Below are 23,006 nucleotides of genomic sequence, written 5' to 3'. Positions count from 1 at the left end.
GATACCTATAAAACCATGTAACCAGAGTTTACCAAATTCAGACAAATACAAATAATCTATTTATAGCTTACATTCCTACATATCACCTGCCAGATGTCAGATTCATTAAAAATGCATTTGAATATAATTTAAATAATTAAAATGCCATTTTAAAACACGCATAATTGTTTGCCAGAGGCCCTTGCTCACCAGAAGTAATGATTTCCACTTGTGGTGACTTGATGAGCTCAGGCTGAACAGTTCCAGTGTTTCAGCCAAGCTTTGCTTTAGTCACAGCCTGATGTTGCAATTAAGTTTAAGACCTGGGAGTTTATTGCTCAGATGGGTAATCTGGTTTTGTTACAAGGAATCTAATGAATTTGATGATTAGTCTGTTGTCTTTTATTGTCTGTTTCTGAAGTAATTTGTGCTTGGCTTTTGACTGCTAATAAAATTCATGGAAAAGTTCAAAACACTGGAGATAAAGGCTTTTTTTTCTTTTTTTTTGCAACTGTAGTAACCATTAAATGGGATATATACACTGACTAGCAGGATTAAGGTTTCACCAGTAGAATTTCACCCTCTAGAAATGCTAGGAAAGGTAGTACTTTCAATCTACTTTGATCGCTCTCGCTTTGGATAGGTACTTTCTTAACTGGGCTCTATATCTGCAAAACGTAAAACACACGTGTTGAAAATCAAGCATGTTTTTAAGGCCGATTGACTACAATTATGGATGCATTCCAATTTTTAATAAATTACTAAATAGTTGTGCAGAAGACTACTGAGCCACAGTGACTGGTTCTTTGTATAGGGACTAAAGATGACATAAATGCTAAAGCTTTCCACGTTGTTGAGGTGCAAAGGTATAGCGGATTATTTACTAGCAGCAGTAATACTCAAGATGTGGAGAGAAGCAGCCAGAAGGAAACTGCAAGGTTGCCTGCCGCCGTGCTGCGAATGCGTGGCGGCCCTATGTCAGACCTCCTGCGGGAGCCAGGGCCTTCCTCCTCCTTTCCGCAAGGCAGAAAAACTCCACAGAGAGGCATAAAGGCTGGATGCAAGAGAAAGCAGAGCCCTTTCCAAATGTCTGTCTGCTGCTTTTCTAGCCTCTTCTCCAAAATAGGAGAGAATAACAAAAAGATATACTCTAAACCCAAAAGCAGATACTTTTTGCCTATTTTTGACAAACTTCTAAGATTTTTTTCCCCTATATGTGACAACTACATAATTTTCGCCTCTCGCTAATGGCTTTCCCTTGGTGACAGTAAGTGCTGTTGAGTACATAGGTAACATTCAGTTTGAGATCACATTTGATTGTAACATTTTCCCACCTCCACTGCAATGCAAAACTTTCAGTTTTGCAAAACGAAAAGCCATTTTAGTATCTAGACAACATAACAAAACTAGTGGGGAAAGCGTTCCCTAATTGAGATAAAATCCTGTCACCTTCATTACCACTTAGCAGTACTGAACTTTGAGAGTAGGTATTATTTAGTGCGAATAATGACAACAGAATCTCAGCTTGATTTCAAAAGTTATTTCTGCATAATTTATTCAAAAGATAAATTCCCTAATGAAAGATACTGGATCCACTTTAAACCAACATTATTTCATCTATAATTACAGCCTCAGAAATACTGTACTAACTGCCATTTATCACTGTCAGCGACTTTTGAATTCCTGCTACAACCATGGTATCCCATTGGGTTTGTTTGTCTCCGAGAGAACATGATGTTTCTAGTTTGGCATGGCCCTAAAAAAGGAGAACAAAACCTGTCATCCTCTAGAAATATATTTAAATGTCCTCTATGTGCTGAAGCACAGAGGGGAGAGTAAGCCCATTCATTTCCTCGTAGTTATTTCCAACACAATGCATTATATCTTCCATCTGACGTTTGTAGAAGGTCTTCAGTTCATTAGTGCTTCCCCTGCCCCTTTCTTTCTTTTCTTATGAGCTGAGCACCCATTATCCATCACATTTCTCACAAAGCTTGGAAAATAATATAGATGCTCTGACTCTTAGAGTTATACTTCAGTCAAAAAACCCCACACTTCCTCATTATAAGAATCTAATCTTTCATTAGGAAACAATTAGGAAGTAAATGTGCTTAAGAACATTAATTTGCAATTGGTTCAGCACAAGCATTAGGGAAACTATTAGTGGTGTTTCCTAATTCAGTTTCCATTTTAGACAAGAAAAAGCTAGACTTGATTCAGGTAATGACTACAACAATATTTTGATGTCTTTTACTTTATCATGTCTGTTGCCGTACAGTGGAAGATTTTAGAAGCAAGTAAAATAAAGAAAAAAAGATAACTGGTAAGATACTGGTAAGAGACTTTGTTTCCCCTCACTCTGTGAAGGTCCTCCTGTTACTGTTCATCAAAAGTGGTAAACAAAACCTTCAGACTTGCTTTTAGCAGGTCCCCATTTCTCTGTGTATTTTGGATATAACTCTTACCTTGTGCTAAGACTATAAGAAAATACAAGCAAAACCCTTTTTTCTTATCACTTGCTAATTCAAAATCAGTAGTTACATCATCTGTGTGTTAGTGACAGCTGTAAAAGTTTTCAGTTCTACAGCTGCACTGGAAACATCTTCATTCTCAATGGTCAGTAGAAATTGTCTCTTTTAAACAGAAGGTCTAGAAAATAAAATTCTCCTGGAAAGATCTCTCTTTATAAAACATCTTGTTATTTAATTTGGTCTAAGCTAATTGGCAATTTAGACAGTAATTTGTGTCCAAGAATTCCAGACACAGCAGAGAACAGAAGCCTACATGGAGCTCTACGAGGTCGCTGGGCCACAGCCCCACCACAGAGACACAGCCCTGATGTCATGCGTGCTGACCTCACCCTCCCTTACAGATGGCATCCATCACCTCACTCACAGTGTGCATAGCCTTACTACAAGGAAAGACTATGAGGACTATTTGTAGGTACTGAGCACGTTGGACCTATCAACCTCACTGACTACCACAAGTGCAAGACTGTCATTTTGATTGCTGGTGTATATGTAAATGCAGAGCACTCCCGGCGCTGTGCATGGGAGCAATCACACCCGAGCCCTTCGAATGTAGAAACAATTATCCTAGCACCTCAACCAGCAGTCAGCATGGTGACCTGTGGTGAGTTCCTCTGTTGTGCATTATCAGTAACATTGCAGGGAAATGCTCACATTTTGTGTGACTAAACAGACTATAGGAATTGTAGTCAGATTTTTGTCTCTTGCTTGAAGAGTCTGTATTTATCTCCAGGCAACAGGAGAGAAGTACAGAGAGCTTGCACTGTCATCTGACTGTTTAACTCTTCAGACTTTGTCTTGGAGTGAAACGCAATGTATAATGAAATTGCCTTCTTTAAGCTAGAATGAGTTCTGATATACTCAGACATGCCCTAAGTTTGAGAAAACACAAACTGCATTTTTCAGAGAGTGAACAAGAGCCCTTACCTTCTCAACCAAGAGATCTCCGATAGAAAGTGAGTTGCTTTTCTGCCTTTACAAGCCTGTAAAACCTACAAGCAGATTTTCATGCACATACCTGATAGTCCACCGACATCCATCTTCTTCAGGTTCTTTGCCTCCAGAATGACGACAGTCAGTTTGCCAGCCGTAGGCACATAACGGAGGGAGAAGCAGATATCACCCAGTTTTTCTTGCTGTGAAAGCAAACAAGACAGTGTTGTGTTTTAATCATTTTTTGTACCTTTTAAAAATACAACCGTGAAAGCTCCACATACATCTCAAACTCCTATTGTTAGACAAAACATTCAAATGAACAATATGAGATAGCTGCCAAAAGTTGCCCAGCTTAAATCCTTGATAACCTCAAGTCCATTGTGGCAACTGGAGTTCCCAGCAACTATCCTGTATGGAGCCAAACGACAAGATGTGTGCTGGCTGTAAAATAAGTTATAGCGCTCAGCATTCCTCCCCTGACAACCAGGGTCCCACAAATACTGTTTGCCCTTTAAACCAAGTCATGACTGGTTTTTTTATGTTTTGTTTTGTTTTGTTTTTTTAAGGTTGAGTTTCAGTGGAAATCAATTAACACACACACATACGCAACCACTAGACTGCTTTCTGTGACACAGTAACATGGATCTTTCTCATCACACTTTGTCACAAAAGCAAAAAGTATAAAAAACACAAAGCACAAAACATCCAGTATAAAAAAAAGACTTGTCTTCTATCTGACAGGCAAAAACCAAAAGGCAGATATAGGCTGGGAAAGCACACAGAGCATCCCTCCCCACATTAGGAAGGGCTGGAAGGATTTGGTTTTGCCTTCAGCCTTGCAGCCTATCATCTGGGATCCTGCCAAATGCAACCTTCTGCAATTCATTGCTTAGTACCTTCCTAACCGTCCTGGCTAAGAGGGAAAGGCTGAATTATGTTCAGAATTACAGGAACTTTGTTTTAAAAGGAGGAGTAATAGATTTGAACTTGCAGATATGAGAGAGAGAAAGAGAGAGAGAAGAGTACTGCCAGGATGATCTGAGCTGCTTTCCTCCTTCCTTTGGGGCACAACGGTTTCTCTAGGGGGGTAACAAGGTCGCTTTTGAGACAAGAAGAATCAGGTTATACTGATAAAGCATTTCAGACAGCAATGTTTCTCTTTCCAAGACAGTAGTACTTATGGCACATGTCTGTTTCCACAATTTATTCTGGCTGTAGAGTATAAAGTACATTTCTATCACGATATACTTTTCGGTTCCAGTGTTGGTTTAGAATAAATTGGAAGGTTGGTTGTTGAAAAGTTTTGGGGGTATATCCAAGCTTTTTGTTAAGACATTAGGTAATTTTTTGCAGAAATTATGCACCTTTTCCCCCCGTACCACAAAAGCAAAAAGAACATGACAATTTACCAGCTTTAAAGAGCCAAGGAGAAAGAGGCGGAGTCAGAACCTTTCCTAAAAAGCTGGGAGAACACTACTGAGAGCAACTGGCTCACATATTCATGGATGTAGTGGGCATTTCCTAGAGAAAAGACAGCCCATGTCCTGAGGACTTCACCATCCATGTAAAAGGAACCAAAATGTTCCTTTCCAACTGGGAGCTCAAGCTTCCAAGTCATTTAAGAGAAACTGAACTTTATCCACTAAGCCAAATTTTCAGCATCAGTGGCAGTTCTTCTCTCAATAGCTCTTACACACAATCACTTTTTATCCAGGTTTTGATAAGCATCTGCAGTATAGCCGTCCGAAGGATGCATGCCAGACACTCAGCTATACTTCAGAGCTTACATCTTCCTTCTTTATCAAAAGGTGCGTGGGCTTGTCTCAGAAGACTCCCTTGGGGATGCAGGATTCTTTGTTGTTCCAAACAAAAGACTGGAGTGGTATATATAAGGACAGCATCATGTAGTTATTGTTCCTTTCAATTTAAAAAAAAACTTAGAAACTGCAATAATAATGCAACATCTATAAAGTTACAGATTCTGAATTGATTATTACAAGTTGGGAATGAGACCCAGGGATTATAATAGGTAGTTCCCTGCAAAACATCAGCTCAATGATCACCAGTGGTCAGAAAACATACAAAACACACAGTTATGTATAATTAGGAAATGCTCAGAGACAGCACAACAAAATAGCTCATGATGTCAAATGTGTGTATCACGTATAAAAACGCTGTCAGAATGTACATGTGCCAGTATCTTGAAAACTGGTGCAGTTATGGTGTCCTCCCCACCCACCTCAAAAAGGATATGATAGAATTAGGAAAGATTCCAAGAAAAGCAGCAGGAACGATGAAATACATGACACAGCTTCTGCAGAAGGAAGAGCTAAGTAGATTAGTACTCTTCAGGCTGGAAAGGGGCTGGTTGGGAAGCAGTGTCTTAGAGACCTCTGTCTGACCCAGGAGAGCTATAATGATATTATGACCTTGCTCAAAAGAAGAGATCCTAAGATCAGAAAATTTACATTTTTAACTCATATCTGAAATAACTTAAGATGTCTTTCACAGCATGGACTGCACTTCTATGGAAGGACTTACTATTCCTCCCTGTCTGCATATACTGTTATAAATCCCAGTATAGATTCAGATCATGGAAATACAGATTTCAGCCGTGCAACCTGCATAGCTCGTGCTCAGCTCTAGCAGAGCCTGCAATGGCACGGTGACAGCAAAACATGCTCCTGTTCCCTTGACATTCAGCTTTGGAAGTCCATATTGGCTAGGCTAACGGTGAAGTTGATCTATCACTTGCAGCTTGTTCAGAATGGAAGAAATCAATTGCTTATTGATTTGTGTCATTATGATCACAGCTCACCCAGCTGCCCAGTTGTCTCGGCAGTCGCTGTTCTATTACATGGGAGCCTTGGTTTGAATTAGCGCGGTTGATTCATGGGGCTCTGAATAAGACTGAAACAGGGTATATTTGAAAGCTCATTTTGGTCCCCCATCTTAGAGACCTTTGTACTCACCTATCACCCGACATTCAAGGATTCTGCCCTCACCTCTGGATTCACTAGGAGGAGCTTTGGTTGTAGCAGCACGGGAACTTGTATTCCCTTGTATTCCTCAGAAATGTCCCTCATTGACAGACTAGCTAAACATCTATTTTGGAAGGTACTTTTAAATCAATGCCATGCTACTAATTGTTCCTTTGATTGGGCTTTGGTTGGTTTGGGGTTTTTTTGGGGTTTGTGGGGGGTTTTTTTGTTTGTTTGTTTTGGGGTTTTGGTTTTTTTTACTTGTGTTGAGACTAGAGTGTGTTTTGTAAGCATAAAATGGTGTTAGGATCTGAGCCCTTCAGCAGGGGCTGGAGGAGGCACTTTACAAACACAGTTACTGCCACGCAGACCATCACCTCTCACCAGCCTTTCTCCACCTGCAATCTGGTTATGCTTCTGTGCAAATACCACACAGAAGAGTAATTTTTTGAGAGCATTTAATGCATTTTTAGCCTCTTTTAATATAATTTTAGCCTCTTTTAATGTAATTTTAGCTACAGAAAGCATGGAAAATAAGCCAGCTTCATATAAACAGCTGGTTTTCCATAGATCACCATCTAGCCATGGGAAATGGCAGCAGATGGTGGGGTCATTCCAGTGAATAACTTGAAGAAAAAGTGTAGGAACCTCTTTAAATGCTTACAGAATCACTTTTAGTACTTTTTGGTTGTTATTAAAATCTGTATTAACTGCATTTCTTCAATATTTCTTGTACTTTTAACATTTCCTCTTTGCATGACTGCCACAAGTTTTCTGTTCCTAAGATTTATTTTATTTTTTTTTTTAATTTTAAAAATATTTGTCAGGCAAAATACTGCAAGTGGCAGCACTGCAATGAAGCAACAAAAAGCAATCACTAGAGGTGTGGTTTGCAGGAGATAATTACAAACCCCTGCAGGGCTACAAGGTACAGATGAGTGCTTCTGGTATGGTGATTATCTCATGGAGGTGCCTTATTGTTATTATAAATTTCTTTCAGTCCTCTGTATAAATAATTTATGTTAGTAAATTACTTTGATCTCTGATGGAAACTGTAAGTTAGTGTTAGAAACTTCCAGCTGGGAGGTTCATAGACTTTAACCTATTCATGTATAATGCCTAAACACCAATCAAAAGACTCTCTCCATCTAAGCAACTTCATAACTTCATTCAATTTAAAGAGAATGCAATGGAGCAGAACATAAATGATATAGACAGCACTGCTAACACTTCCTCAGCTTAGAAAAGGCTATTCGAAGTCCTGTTGAGAACCTGGACTTTTTAGAGACAACTCTAAGTGGCTCCTGCCTGTCTCATGTTTCTTCTCATATTTGTCAGTAGTCATTTTTACCTTGACAGTACACTCTCCTAATGAGCTACAGAGAAAAATGCTATTTATGCAGATTACTCTCATTCATACTGCAGAATCTCTAGCAGCGATATCCATCTTGTTAATATAAACATTCACCACATTTTTGGGGAAGATATTACGAGAAAGTTGATGCTTGCAGCTCTCTTGGTAAAACAAAACCAAAATAATGAGCCGCAGCACAATATGCTTTTTCCTAATTGGATCTAAGACTCCAAAATAGTCAGTAGAGGAAGGATATAAACACAGTGAGGTGGGTTTCCAACTTCAAGACCTGGTTTTGATTGTGGATATTTGCATAAGCCTGAGAGAAACACAATAGGACGTGGTTTATGGGCAAAGACGTTCTTCTACTGATCAATACTTACAATTGAAGCTCATAATGTTCACTGTATAGTTTTCGCACCAAATAAAATGTTTTAAAACTCTGTGGAGAAAACAGGGATAGCACGAAGGTGGGTTATAAGCTAAATTAGTCTTCCAAATTCAGGAAACCCAGGTAAACTGTAATAACAGAATCTCTAATTCTAATTCCCACATTCACAGGCTTCAGACAGTTTTGAGGTCATCATATTCTGTCTACACACAGAGATCTCAAATCCCACAAATTCCTTCTCGTGGCACGTAAGCCACGAATACACTAAGCTGCAAAGGTGTCACAATAACACTAGTAACAGAATCACACGGATGCAGAAATGGATTACATGGACCAGCCACAACTTTTCAGTTAAGCCACCATAGCAAGCGGGCAGAATTAGCATCACATACACATAGCTGGGATCTACAACTGGGAAAATATTGCACCTCTGCACCCCGCACGACAAACAGGGATCATACTGCGAAAAGGAAATACTGGTTTGTTGGGTTTCCCCTTTTCCTTTAAACCTGAAATTGTATTGGTACAGCAGCTGTTCCTAACATTACCGGTTTCAAAGGTATTGAATTTTTTATAAATACATGGTTAAAGAACAAATCAGAAAAATTCAAACCCGCAATAGGTACAATCAGGAAAAAAAGACAATCTTTTTCTCTTATGCTTGCAAATCAGGGACCAGATGACCCCACAATATGCAGATAATTCTGCCACAATTAGGCAAAGGAGTGGGAAGTGAGCAAGAAGCTCTTAAAACTCAGTTTGCATAAATAGGCTAGAAATAGACGGTGCAGCAGGGAAGACAAAGGAGAACTGGAAAGAGAAAGAAAAGCTGGAGCTAACGTGTCGGCCCATTATTATAGCACTTTTGGAGACTATCACATGAATATGTATGCACACCAAGTACCACTGTACCCCAAAGTCTGATAAAGTACTGAAAGCAAATAGGAGAGGCAGAGTTCTCCCCAGCCTTTCCAATCAAAAGGCTGATTACAGAAGTAGCTATTTCAGACTTGCAAAATGTTAACTATAAACCCAGTCAATATAAATTTAAGGACTTTAACAACTAAACCATTAATCTGACAAGCAGAATAATTCCTTTGGTGTCTAAAAGGATTTGATGCCCATGAACGGAGCAACCATGCTGTTATACAGCTAGCAGTAAATAGGTACTACACGCCTCTGGAGATAAGGAAGAACCTTCTTCATGACTGTACCTACTACAATTTTGAAGAAAATACTCTAAAACAATAAAATATGAACAGAAAAGTGCCCTACTGTGTGTTTTTTTATTCAAGGATCAGTCTTTGTTCACAGGAATAACCCACTTGTCTTCCAAAACGGACGTACAGAGTGTCTGTGATCACAAGTCCCTCCTGTTTGCTTTTACTAACATTATTCCAGAAGTGCTTTTGTAGGTTATACCCTCTTCAAATGTGCAAACTTGGCCATAAAAGGAAGCTCCTGTTAATGTAAAGCGTTCGGTTGCAAGCCACATAACAAGTAAATTAAGAAGCAAAGCAAAGTGAAATAGGTTACAGCAGGAGATCTTGGAAGAAACAGGGTTCTTGAGGCAGGGATCCAGAGGGCTCATTTCGGATGCCGTGAAAAAGGGACTAGCAGTGACAACAGGCTAAAGAAGAGATGGAAAAGAGATCGATGCCAGGTGAACAGAGAACAGAAATAGAAGCAAAGGTCCATGAGGTAAGTTTCAAAAGGGAGAAGTTTTAGAGCAGACAGGGAACAATCTTACAAATGGAATTTATTAAAGGTATCAGGAGGTGGTATCCGCAGGGGTACAGTCATGGTATAAAGTAGGAGTGAGGAAGAGCCAAAAGAAACGGTTTAATTGCATATTCCTTTTGACTGATTTCCCTACTACTGTCCTACTCGCTGACTCCTTCGTGATACAACTTCTGTATGCCAGCACTACTTTTTACCTTTGCTTAAAGGGAACCTGGCAGGATCTTTCTGTGGAAATAAAAATTACTAATTTTTTTTCCTTTTTTTTTCCCTTCTGAACAGCACTACTTGACACAGAAATTCTTCACAAATCTCTGTCTTCTTATTTTTATATACTTTTATACATATGAAGGTAGTAGACTGCATTTCTTTTAACTGCCCTAATTATGTAATATTCTCCAACGCAATGGTAAATTGGACTTGAAAGCAAGTTGGGCAATAATTTGAACCAGCCAATGTTGTTATAAAATTATCAAGTCAGGTTTTGTCAGCTTTCTCCTTTCAGTCCTCTTCATTACATTTTTAACTGTTTAGAGAAAGCACTTCTATTAGTGCTTTCTAAAAAGCAGAGGAAATGGAAAGAGAAAACACTGTTATTATTAGTAGAAAATGACACTTCACGGTCATCAGTTTAAAAGCATTACAATCAGCTGCCTCTTGCAAAATGAGAAACGCTGTGGCTGAAGGCACTTGAAATCAAAGATTAGCAGAAACGCACTCTTTGATTTCCAAACAAGAGACCATGCTACCAAACATACTGAGTTCTTAATTAAACAAGAAGAAAATGAATTTCTTAAATAAACGCAAAAGGGAGGAATGAATTAAAAGAAACACATATGCCTGAACATCATAGCCTGGTTTTCTGTAACTCTTTGCCTACCCACAAATGCTTGCAGCTGGCTTCTCTGCTTTAATGATTGCATCTCGCTCTGTTTTGCCACTTGGCTTCTCCTCAGCTCCTGCCTGATCATATTTCTAAATGTCACTCACGTTTATGCAGGCCAGTGCACAAAACAAAATTAATTTAACTGAATGGCACATTAATATTATTACTTTTGACAGCATGGAAAACTTATTAACTATAGCATGTCACAAGGCTAGTCTTCTAGTGAGTAGTGTAAGTACAACATTGAAAGGAAATGTAATACATTTGAAAGATTTTTTTGGCTTATCAGACACTGTGAGAAGTCAAATCACAAAGCTTTTCCATAATTATTAGAATATTATATGTGCATTGCAGTCACTTTACAGAAAGTCCTTGTCCTCCTGTGAGAAGGTACAGGAAGACACAGTACAGTACCCTTGCTTGATTTGAAAACATCTCTTGTAGTAAGCATGGGCACCTTAATGCTCAGTGAATGTAGTTTCTACTACCAAGAGTGTCTTAGTTTCCAAAAGCAATTGAGTCCAAAGCTTTAGACTATGGATTGAAATGACAGCATACATCCGAAAATATACAGGATCAGTAGACAGCAGAGAAATGTAATTAAGAATCAAATCAATTACAAATTTCGTACCTGTGAGATGTACCACCGTATGTGGTACTTTATTAAAAACCTGGCATGAACAGAGTCCTTGCTACAATGCCCATACAGTATCGATTAAGGAAAGACAGAACAAACAGACTAAACAAACCAGTAGGTGGGAATGATTGGCATGATGGAATGAGCAATACTCTATGGCTGCTGATAAATTCTGCTGAAATTCAACAGCCCCAGCGAAAGACTATCAGGTGAATTCAGTGCCTCCATTACCGAAGCTATACAGTATATTTCTATTTGATCTGCAAGAACTACAAAGAGAAATTCAGTGGAATTTCTGGATTACCTTTGTAGCCAGCTATCTTCTTCCCTTTCCTCCGTAACAAACTACCAAGACAAAAAGACCTTGCACCTCGTACTAGTGCCAGCTACGTTATAAATAAACGGTTCCTTTTGCAGCGACACTTACACAGCCTGGTTCACTCCACTCCTGTGGATATATGTCCTCCTTTCTCTCATCTCTTGCTTGCTGCAACAGCAGTTCAGCTTTCATGTTCCTCCACAATATCCCCCAGCACTACCTCCAGCTCCCTTCCATGACCCCAATCACAAACCCCACAAAATACAGCAGCCTCCTCCAAAATCTCCTAAATTGGCCATTAGGCAAGAGGCCGTACACGATGTGGTTATTTTAAAATTAGAAACTTGCTGGTTAGCTAGCAGCGGGCCAAACAGAACAAGCGAGGACCTGGCATGTACTCAAGGGTTTCTCTGAACAGGGCAAGAATCTGAGTATGCACTGGTTTCCATTAAATTTACAGGAGGCTTCTTACCGTGCTCCCCAGCTTCCAGGGCACCATGCAACACTGCTCTGGGCCATAACCAGCTTGTGCCTTTCTTTTCACAAGAAGACAACTCAGCCGTAGGGGCAGGTCAGGAGCCTCACTGCACTGCAGCCACAGTGGTGACCTGGAAGGGGCTACAAGCCGAAAAGGAACCGGATTTGCTAATTTGCTACAAGCACAGGCAGGATATGAAATCCTTTTCTGTATCATTGCTTTTCAGTTGGAAAATTGTCTTCCATTGTCCTCTTTTACTAATTTTTGTACTGGAGATTTTTCCAGAGCATACAAACTGCCTAAAAATATGAGATGGGGTAAAGGATATGCAGCTGGAAAAGAGGCAAGCTGAAAACCCTCAGAAAAGCACAGAGCCACTCTTGTTCTAGTGCTTCCTAGTTTCAGGGAAGTCAGAAATATGTAAAATACTGTCTGAGATAATTTCTATATTTTTGTCTTTGGTTCCAGTTGAAATGAAGAAACTAATACATGCCTCCTTATACAACATCTTGAATTATAAGTTTTAAATTCAGCTTGTTAAATATTTGTGCTCATTTCAAGAATGAGTTCCTTCTAACTAGTGCTATGTATTCAAATGTATTGACTTACCCTTACCAGGCTCATATCCACTTCTTAGACTAAGCATTCAGAAATGTATTTTTATGAAACTACTGAAAGATATTCAAGTTTTTGGATAAATACATACTGGCAAAAACCTCTTTTATTACTCCACTTCCCCTGGCTATTTCACTTTGAAAAACTCTCTTAACACATTCTTTAGGAAGACAAGACAGCTCATCAAAGGTCATCATAGCAATCAGTACCACACACTGAATTTCATTAATCTCGTCAGTAAAGAGGTCACTGCAGTCATCTATAAAAATCTAGGAAAGAAGACTGCACTTATCATGAGATCTCTGGCTCAATGATGTTCATTTTTAATAAATCTTACACCACAAGGGAAATTCCAGAGGACTGGAACGGTGCTAACGTTATGCCCATCTTACATGAAAAAAGGCCAAATGGGATGAAGGCGGTATCTATCAGCCATTTGCCTTTTATCAAACCCACATGAAAAAAAGGAAGAACTCATGAAAGATTGCATTAATGATGGTTTAAAGGATATGAAATATAATGAATATGAAGTCACATGGTTTTATGGAAACTAGGTCTTTTCAACTAAAACCAGATTCACTCTTTGATAAGATTGCAAATTTGGTTGATGAAGGAAACATGCAAAAAAATTCAAGGTCTATTGCTGTTTTTATTGATGTGGAAGACATTTCTGCTGATAAACTAAGCAAGTAATACAAAAAATATCATAATGGTAAATACTGCAACAGGTTGATCAGAGAGAAAGTGCAACTGCTAGTGTAATGTTGTGCAAAACACTCAACAGTAGAAGTGAGTGGAAGCAGCTGGTGACTTTGCCTGTCTGGCAAGGATATAAAGCATATTGCACACAGTTCTTGTGTACATATTTTTTTTTTAAGATGCTTAAAACTACAAAGAAGGTAAAAAAGTCACAACTGTTATTGGAAAAATGGAGAAAAAGCCTGATGATGAAAAACATAAAAGATGAATTTCTGCAGCTTTTTGAAAAGAGGATTGGAAGTGACTTGATTACAGTGCATAAGTACTGTAGAGAAGAGGCAGCATCATGTATTAATTGGCTTGAATCTATTGAAGAAGGGCATAACAAGAATCAATGACTTACAGTAGAATCCAGTAACATCCAAATAACAAATAAAGTATACATTTTTAACAGAGAGATAGAGTAACTGCTGAAGTGATTAGGGATGTGTTATTTTCTCCATCTACTGATGTCTTAAAATCAGTAACTTGCTACCTCTTTGGGTTTGAAGACCCTCTAAGAGTTTTCCAGCTGAGGTGCAAAGCTATTTATAATGAATGCTGGTCTACTGTCACTGCATTCTCTTTGTAACCTCAGTCAGTAAGGTCTCACACAGAATTTTCCAGTGGAATTTCCACAAAATTCTGAATAGATGATCTTAAAATCTGTCATGGGAGACTTGGTTTTGGTGAACTTGCACTAAAACATGCAGATAATGCTGAAAGTCAGGACGCTATGAGGAAATCTGAGCTTTTGGAGTTTGCAGGCTATGGCCATGCAGCTAGGACAAAGTGCCATGGACTGAGAATCAGAGGGTTTCTAGCTCCTTGCTCCAAAACCAAGTAAGGTCCAACTTTCAGCTTTGTAAGGGAGTTTCCTTGTGCCACCTTCCTCCCAGCTTGGCACAGTTGGAACACTACTATCTCCTGGATACTGCCTGTTTCCTAGATTGAGTTTGATTATAGGAGGTTCTTTAAAATGTTCCTTGAAGACCTAGGAGTCCTCCAGATTTAGGACACACAACCTCACCTCATTTAGAAAAATACCCAATTTGATAGGAAACAGTAGTATTTCTAAACAAAAGAAAGGTTTTTTTCAAATGGGAGATTTTTTTTCAGAAAGAAAATTTTAATGTTAGCTAGTCTAGGCTCAATGTAAATAAAATAGATCAGATTTAAAGACCTGTCATTCTCAGCGAGTAAGACCTCATATAGTGGTGCCTTCTGGCAATAAACCCAAGGAATCAATGAACAGGGGGGCTAAATAGTCTAAGGAGTACGTCCCAATGTTTATACACAAGATATTCACAGCTTTATATGCAGTGGTTGTGCTTGAGGGCTGATTAACAGCTAGTTTTCATGACAGGGAACATATGAACAGGAAAGTTTCAGAGCCTTAAATTCTTCCATAACGTGACCAGTGTTTGTGCTTGCAGGAACTTATGCCAACTCTAGATCTCTACAGTTGAAATCTAAGCAGGAAGCCAATATTCTCAAGTCATTCTGGAACATATGATTGCTGCAGCAAATCTAGTGCAGCTTAATTAAAATCCGTTCTCATTTACAATTCTCATATATCAGAAAATATAAATTTTGGGGGTTTTTAATGTTTTTAATTGTAAAAGTTGAAACTTTCAATACACTAAATGTGCATATTTTTCCTTTAGGCTGATGGATAAAAATAAGAGCATACAGTTCTCCATTAAGAAATCAACTAATAGTTTAGCATCACAAACAGAAATAATCATGTCTTTTAAGAGATTTTAAATGATTTAATGATTTAAAGGGTATGTTGAAAAGTATGATTCTATATCTAGAGAAACATCATCACTTGCTATATCAAATTGCAACGAGACAAATTGGTCCTCATTGTAAAAAAAAAAAAAAGAGAAGCACGCACATATTTGGATGGCACATGAAGTTACAGGTGGGTTTTTTTGGAGGGCTTTGATGTATTGTCATATATAAGTTAATTTTAAAAGTGATAGAAAAAGAAAGTGCAGGGATAAAAATCTACTATGACAAGAAAGAACTCATGGGTTAGAGAAATGTGCTGTAGAAGAACTGCAGCTCTTTGTGTCACAGAATTGCAATAGTTGTACCTATTTTCTGTATAATAAGTACAAGCAAAAAATTAGAGTAATCGAAATTAATTCAAATGACCCACATCTCCTGGAAAAGTTACCTGCTCTAAAACATCACAGAAAATTAATGTTCAGCCTGACTGATTAATGGAAAAGTCTGAATGAGTAAAACCACTTTCAGCATAATCCACAGCTATCTAATTCTGGGCTGGGCATTAACAGAAAGGGGATGTCAGCTGCAGACCTCAGGGCACTCGCATGAAAATAAGCTGCTGCCAGTTTTGAAGCCTGAGCTCCACTCATCAACAGAGATCCTCCTGTTAATTTTCACAATTATCAAAGAAGATATGGAAAAGCAAAGGTAAAATAACTAGATTCCAGACAACCCAGTAGCTCTGAAGATTACCAGAAGCAATTAAAGTAGCACCTAAAATTGGTTAAGGACCTAATGGGAAGTTCAGGCGCTGTCTGCCCACTGCCATCCATACCACTGAGAAGCTGCAGTGCCATGTTCTATGCTGGTGGCATCAAAAGCAAGTTATAAACCCCACATAATGGTAATCATCTAGGGAATGACTTAGGTTAGGATTTTATGGCAAGGTCTCTGTCTAAGAAGGAGAGATTTGAACTCAAGGTCAGCCACAAGTAGAAAAAGGCACTAGAGAAGGGTTCCCAAATTTAGTTGCCATTATCAGTCACAGTGGAAGTAGCAAAAACTCTTCATTCTGTTCTGTTGTAGGTGAACGCATCCAGCCAATCAAGCAGCAATGACATAACACTTTGAACTCTCTTTCTCACTTCTGGTTTGGAAACTCTTGCCTTTGGCACTACTTCTATAATTGTAATTGCAAACATAATTCTCAAGGAAAATGTCCTGGCCTCCATGTCACTGGATTCTGTTTCAGGTATTTCTCTTCATCTAGTGCTTGGCCAGCAAGAAGCACTTACAGACAATACCTCGGTTCAAAAAGGAGATCGGAAATGAATTTCATCTGCACACTGATGATTGTAGCTCAAAGTGAGTTGTGTTCTGCTCGAAGGAGACAGCAGGAGTAGTAATTCTGTGTCAGTGATCATACTCAAGCCCTCCACAGAAAAAAAATCCTACTCTGGAAACTCTGCCAGTGGAAAGGACAGAACAACTACAGTACTGCAGTACTACTCCATCCATCTAGTGAGCGAGACAGCCAGGCAGTCATCTGAAACAAAAATTCCTACTAATGCAATTAAAGGCCGCTCACGAAACAACTGAAGTCTGCACAAAAGGTTCCATCAGAGAAGATGCATCATAAAAGAAAGATGTATTTCTGCTCCATACTCAGGTCTACATCTTATACACACACATACACACAGAGTGAGAATATGCTGAGAAGTGAGGAGGTGGAGTGATTCACAGAAGTTTGATCTCTGCTCAACAGAGATACTAAAAAGCAACAGCAACTTTAGACTGTGGAGGCTAAAAGGTGCAGCTTAATTATTAGCTGACTCACTCAGGTGTATAGAATGATGGTAGAAGTTAAAAATAAAGAAAAAAAAATGTAAAAGAATAAGAAACTGAGACATCAGTCAGCATTTTATGGTTTTCTCCCTTCGTGTGGCCAGTGCTATGAAAGTCTGGAGAGAGAGAGAGAGAGAGAGAGGAGAAATGGTTTGATCTTTAGACAGTGGCATCATTCTTGGAGTAAAATTTCTCTCCATTAGAATTCTAGATGACAGAGGTTAAAAAAATTTGAATTTTATAGCACCAACATTATAAATGTGCATGTTCAGATAAGGTACAGAAAAGCATTTACTTCTATCTTGTTAATCTCTTTAAATCTTATGTATGACGTAGAGTTACCTATGAACATCCAGGAATATTATTTGCTTTGATCTGTGTGATTGAAAGTGAAAGACTAGCCATAATCAGTGCTTCAAAAAGAACTGTGTGTATGTCGTAGACCGCAAGATCTTAAAAACTGGAAATGTCAGTTCTCCATTAACCTGCAAGGGAAGAATGCATAAAATGCAGAAACAGATATTCTACGAAAAGGGTTTTTTCTGCAAGTTATTATTTCATACAACAGCATCCTGCCCAGACTGAATTAGACCTGAATAAGAGAAAAAGCCTATGCTCTTCCAAAGGATTTTAGAATCTAATTTAAATCATCATGTCCTGAGTGTTTCTCTAGTTATGATAACAATCACAGAGTAAGCTGCAGAAGGCCACGGAAAAGAAAGAGGAAAGAAGTAACGGGGTGATTGCTTTAAAACCACCCAGCTGCATCACCTGTAACACCCCAACTACACATCAGCCAACGTAAGGAATTTCTTCAGCCTTTGGTGGAAGGCTGAGTTTGATGATGCAATCGAACAGATAACTGTAGGAACGAGTTATCACTGCCTGTCATCTATTTAGCCTAGAAGTAAGACCTGGTAATACATCCTAAATTTATGTACTCTACCTCTGAAAAATATTACCATAAAATCAATAAAAGCCTAATACTACCAAACTGAAAATACAGTATTATGTTCTATATTCTAGCTGTGACTTCTCTAAAATAAGGGCATTTCATGCTAATTCTTATCACAGGTACAATGCAAAGTGCTTCAAATGCCAGTTAAGCTCGTTGTTAAACTAAACTGAAACACAACAGGATCTGAAAAGAAGTTAAATGGTTACTATGGTAATCCCTGACATGGTCTAAATTGGTGTTTAAGAGGTGACAGAGGAAAAAAATGAAGAAAATGGCTAATACCTTTCTTTCTTGAACCACTATTCCTAAATCTTTTTCTTTAACCTTTTCAAAAATACAGCTTTCTGTGATGCTTCTGGAAACCAAGATCTTTTAGTTCTACCTGGAGTGGGCACAACGAAGGAAGGAGACCAGAGTGGCATACTACTCTTCAGTCTTTTAGTGAAAAAGCTGTGTCTCCTTTGTGACAGCTGCTCTTTCCTTGTGACTGTCAAAATGCTGGTCTCCATTCTGATGGTTCTTCTAATGACATTTATGATGGAGTATTTTGATACAGCCATCTTACAGCTTCCCTTAGCTACTGATCCTGGTTTGTAACAGCTATCAGATAATTATTTTTGTCACTGTCAGTTTGCCAAGGGAGGGGAGAAAGGGAAATAAGGCATTACTCTGGACTACAGCAAAGCTTCTGCCTAGAATCCCAGTGAGAAATGCAATTTCTGCCTCTGGATAATGCATTTACTGATGCTGGTAGTCAGAAAAATAGGTAAGTACATAAAAGTCCGAGTGGAGAACAATGCAGGAAAATTTAATATATAGCATGTTCTGTGGTCCTTTCACTCCAATCAGCTGATTCGCAGATGCATTTGCAATCCCTCTCAGATTACAGAGCTTTATAACTGGGAATAGTCCGTGACAATAGCTGAATTCCCTGGAATTCCTTCTGCAGCAGGGTAGCTTTAGCACCTTCCACTTGGAATATACTTCAACCCATGCAAATGACTGATAGATCTGCTATCTGAATGAATCACTGGCAGGTACATGGAGAATACTTCCAGCATTTAAGTCATATAAATTCTGCTTAAGCCTTTTTAAGAAGAACTCTAAGATGATTTTGATCCATCTCAGCATCTTTCTCAAAAGCCTATAAAAACACCATTCAGAACATTGCTTTCAAATGCCACCGTATGTTTAACATCCAAGTCCAGTGCTTTTGAACTTCTTGGCTGGTCTGGCCTCTATTAAGTATTTTAAAATATCCCATACTTGAGCAATAAACCCCCCACAATAACATTAAGAGGCAGAGATGGGGAATTCTCCACTATTCCTTCCTTTGGCCTTGTAACTTTCTACAAGGCCTTTAGAAATATGTCTTGTTTAGAATCAACATTAATATAATGATTATTATTTTGTGATTGGATCATTAGATGCTTAGCACCAAGTGTAGGATCTACTTTGTCAGCACAGTTTAAGCTCAAGATGCCCTTCCACACTTGAAAGTCAAATGGTCCTAAGTATGTTTTTGACAAATAATCAGTACAAGTTTTTCTGATCTCAGAATGAATGTGTCCAGAAACAGAAGGGCCCCAGCAGAGCCTGAATTTAACACTATCACTGAACTTCTCCTTCTTGTCTACTGTGCTCTGTATTTGAATTTAATATCTGTAAAGCCAGACAGTCTGAGATGAATCAAGACAAGTTCCCTTTTGATTTCAAGTAAGCCAATTAGGTTCTTTTTGTTATAACATAAGAATGGCTCTGACCTCCTAAGGTAGGTGTCTCTTCCAGAGAGGGAGTTAAGAAAGATAATATTCAACAAAGGTATAGAGTGGGATTGTCAGCAGTTTGAGTATGAAAGACGAGAAAAGAAATGCATAATTCTAATAGCCTGAAACAGTACTGTAACTGCTCTACTTGAGTCATATGGTTTTACCTTTAAAATCACAACATTTCAACATCTTCAATTTCAAGATAAAAACCAACTAATTAACTGCTTATTCTCACACTTAAGAACCTCTGTTTTGTTACCTGTCTCACTAACAAATTCAGTTCCTTTGCAGGACAGATGCTGCATTTACAATGTTGAAAATGCATTCAACATTGTGCCTTTACTGTATGTAACTCTGCCACAAAACCTGAATATTAAAGCCCCCTTAGATTTAACATTTTAAAGTTTCAATTTGATGTAAGAAGTGAACTTGAGAAAACTTGAACACCATGCAAAAAACATAGTGATCCAGTATAATATGCAGCTAAACAAAGGAGACCTCACATTTTAAAATTTGTCTGACACTCTGACAGCATCTTCATAGGGATAATGATACTTTCTTTTGCAAAGCACTGTGCTATCTGCAAAGCTGTATAAGAACTAAGTGTTATTATTAGAGATGGGAAAGGCCTATTAGATCATGTGGCCATCTCTGATATAACAGAAAATGACAGTGATTTGCTGCTGTGATTTGACAGTGACATTTGTAAAAATGTCCTTTCCTCTTAACTCTCTGCAAGTTTCAGCACTGAAGATTCAATAAGCTAGACCGAATACTAACTTTGTCAGTCTCCAGCTTCTATGAAGCATACCGAGGTCCTAAATATACCCATTTCAGGCCCACTTTTCCATCTCTTTTCTTCAACTTTTATTTTTTGAAGAGGAAGGAAAGAACAACCTTCATGAATAGTGCAGATCAAGCTTCACAGAATTGGTCTCCCGCTCCCCAGCTGCAGACCGCTTGCACCTCACCCCTCTGCAAGGCAGTACTGTAGCATCTCTCCTGCTTGGGATTCTGCATCGTGTAGGAGAGAAGCTATTGTGCATCTTGCTGGTGTTTTCCAGCAGGCTTCCAACTCAGAAGCCATGTACAAAATATACCCATCACAATTCACTGTGATAGGAGCATGCATCCATCAGGTAACCTATCCATGGTGGATGCCTGATCAGATAGTGCAGATCTTATGTGATGGCAGTCTGCAGAACTCTTGGTGGTGGATACTGGCAGGTTGAAGATCCTTCTCCTCATGGAATAAGGCTCTGCTTCTTCACTGCTTTCAAGGGGAAGAATTGTTTCTGTTCTTCCTTATATTCCCTAAAATTTCTTGGAACGTTTGCTACAACAGGTTTTCAATTTAAGTGCCAATATAATAAAATGTCTGGAGGGAAATCAGTTGAAGTATTCAGAAGATGACTCTCAGTATGATTCACACTGCTGTGAGCAAAGAAGAGATCTGTCTGGCCTTCTGTACTGGAGTGATAACAGATATTGGATGCAGTGTGTACTCAGATAAAGTTAATGGCAGTGACATCTGGTAGGTGACACAGAGGAGCAAACTCCTATGATCTGTTTTTTAACTCTCTGTGCCCAAACCATTATATGTCAGGCTTGGTAAAAGTGAATAATCTTTCAGTATCTACCATTCTTCCCTCCCATGCTCTCAGTCACACGAGACTAAAGGACTGCTAGATAAATCACCTCCATATATTCACAAGGACAGCAGAGCTAAAAGCGGCCAGGGAAAACGGATTCAAGGTATGCAGCTCATTAGCAGTGGCCTCCCCAATATTTAGCAGTCATTGTACAAACTCATACATTCCCAAAACCCTCTCGCAGTCATAACAAATGCGTACATCAAGCCTTGTACCTTGAAAGTGCTTCACCAACATAAATACATTAATAAGACCTCTCCCGGAAGAGAATGCAGTGTCAGAGAGATGCCATTCAAATGGCTGGGCTGTGAGAGGTAGAGCTTCAAATATTTCATTAAACCTTCATCCTCTGCCATCAATTTCAAGCCCATTTAGAAAAAAGGATGGAAAATACAGTGGAGCTTTATGAGCAAAAAGAAGAGTAACTGCTCGTAAAATGATTTGCCCTCTATGATTGCAGTGTTAATTAAATTGTATATTCAGTGATGTGCATCAACTGAATTCTACATAAAGTGAAATAAAAATAAGATTTTTATACTTAGTTTGACTGACGCCACCTAAATGGTTCTTTCAAAGTGACTGGCGAGAATTGCCACTGATGTGCTTTGGTATATATCTTGTTTAGGGGTCATAATTAAAACATTAAGGATAGTGTGGCATCTGATACTAATTGGAAACATATTTAGATTTCTAGTTAGCGCTGGGTTGTTAAGAACTGACAAGCTTACCTAGGTGCTGTAAGGGCAAAAAAGGAAATAAAACATGTCATTCCTCAAATACTGCAGACCATATACAGATGTGCTTTTCAAGGACAAATTCATTATGCAATTATAACATGTAGAATAGTATACAGAAGATTTTTTTGGTAGTAATAGAATTGCATTTGTCATACATTTTTGGATGAAATCCAGTTGCTTAGGTTTTAATTCATTTTTTATCATGTTTTCTTAAAATTAGTAAGCCAGACCACCATGTCATGTTCATGATCGGTACCAAGAGACAAGCATGTTCTGTTACCACACATCTGGCACAGGTAAATCATGTTAACCTTTGTACATGCAGTACTGTGCCAATTCTGAAGCCAGGGTACTGCTTGGTTGCAGCTGTATCTGCTGTGAATTCTGCAACATCTGCTGTGTCAGCTGATAACAGGTTTATGGAGATAGGACCTCTACCTGTTCCAGCAGAGGTTGGAATACTGAAGATGGTGAGGCATTTGGCAGTGGTCATATATGGAAATGTGAATGACATTTCCTGGGAAACACAGGTCCCAAACCACTGACAGATGTGACTCCCTTGGTTCTTGGTAGAGATTTCCTTTCCAAATTGGGTTAAGCAATTCTTTGAATCAGGCTCAACACATATATGACAGAAGTAGAGGTTCCATAACAGAGTAAAAATAAGTGAAGACCTTTTGGATTAAATATGCTTGACTGACCTACATCTTGAGTAACTGGTTTCTG

At 38.7% G+C, this 23,006-nt stretch overlaps 1 protein-coding gene across 6 annotated transcripts in view; it reads right to left on the bottom strand.

Moving 5' to 3' along the window:
• SYT1 (synaptotagmin 1) overlaps positions 1–23,006 on the bottom strand; it is a 359,821-nt gene that overhangs the window by 51,330 nt on the left and 285,485 nt on the right. For all 6 annotated transcript variants that reach the window (XM_054811274.1, XM_054811286.1, XM_054811280.1 and 3 more), the window contains one exon: positions 3,526–3,643. In XM_054811274.1, the coding sequence (XP_054667249.1) occupies positions 3,526–3,643 (118 nt within the window). The remainder of the gene's footprint in view (positions 1–3,525; positions 3,644–23,006) is intronic.

The sequence above is a fragment of the Grus americana genome, chromosome 1 (genome assembly GCF_028858705.1).
Source record: "Grus americana isolate bGruAme1 chromosome 1, bGruAme1.mat, whole genome shotgun sequence".
NCBI lineage: Eukaryota > Metazoa > Chordata > Aves > Gruiformes > Gruidae > Grus > Grus americana.
Note: the sequence above shows the minus strand (reverse complement) of the source record. Positions and strands in the feature narration are given on the sequence as shown.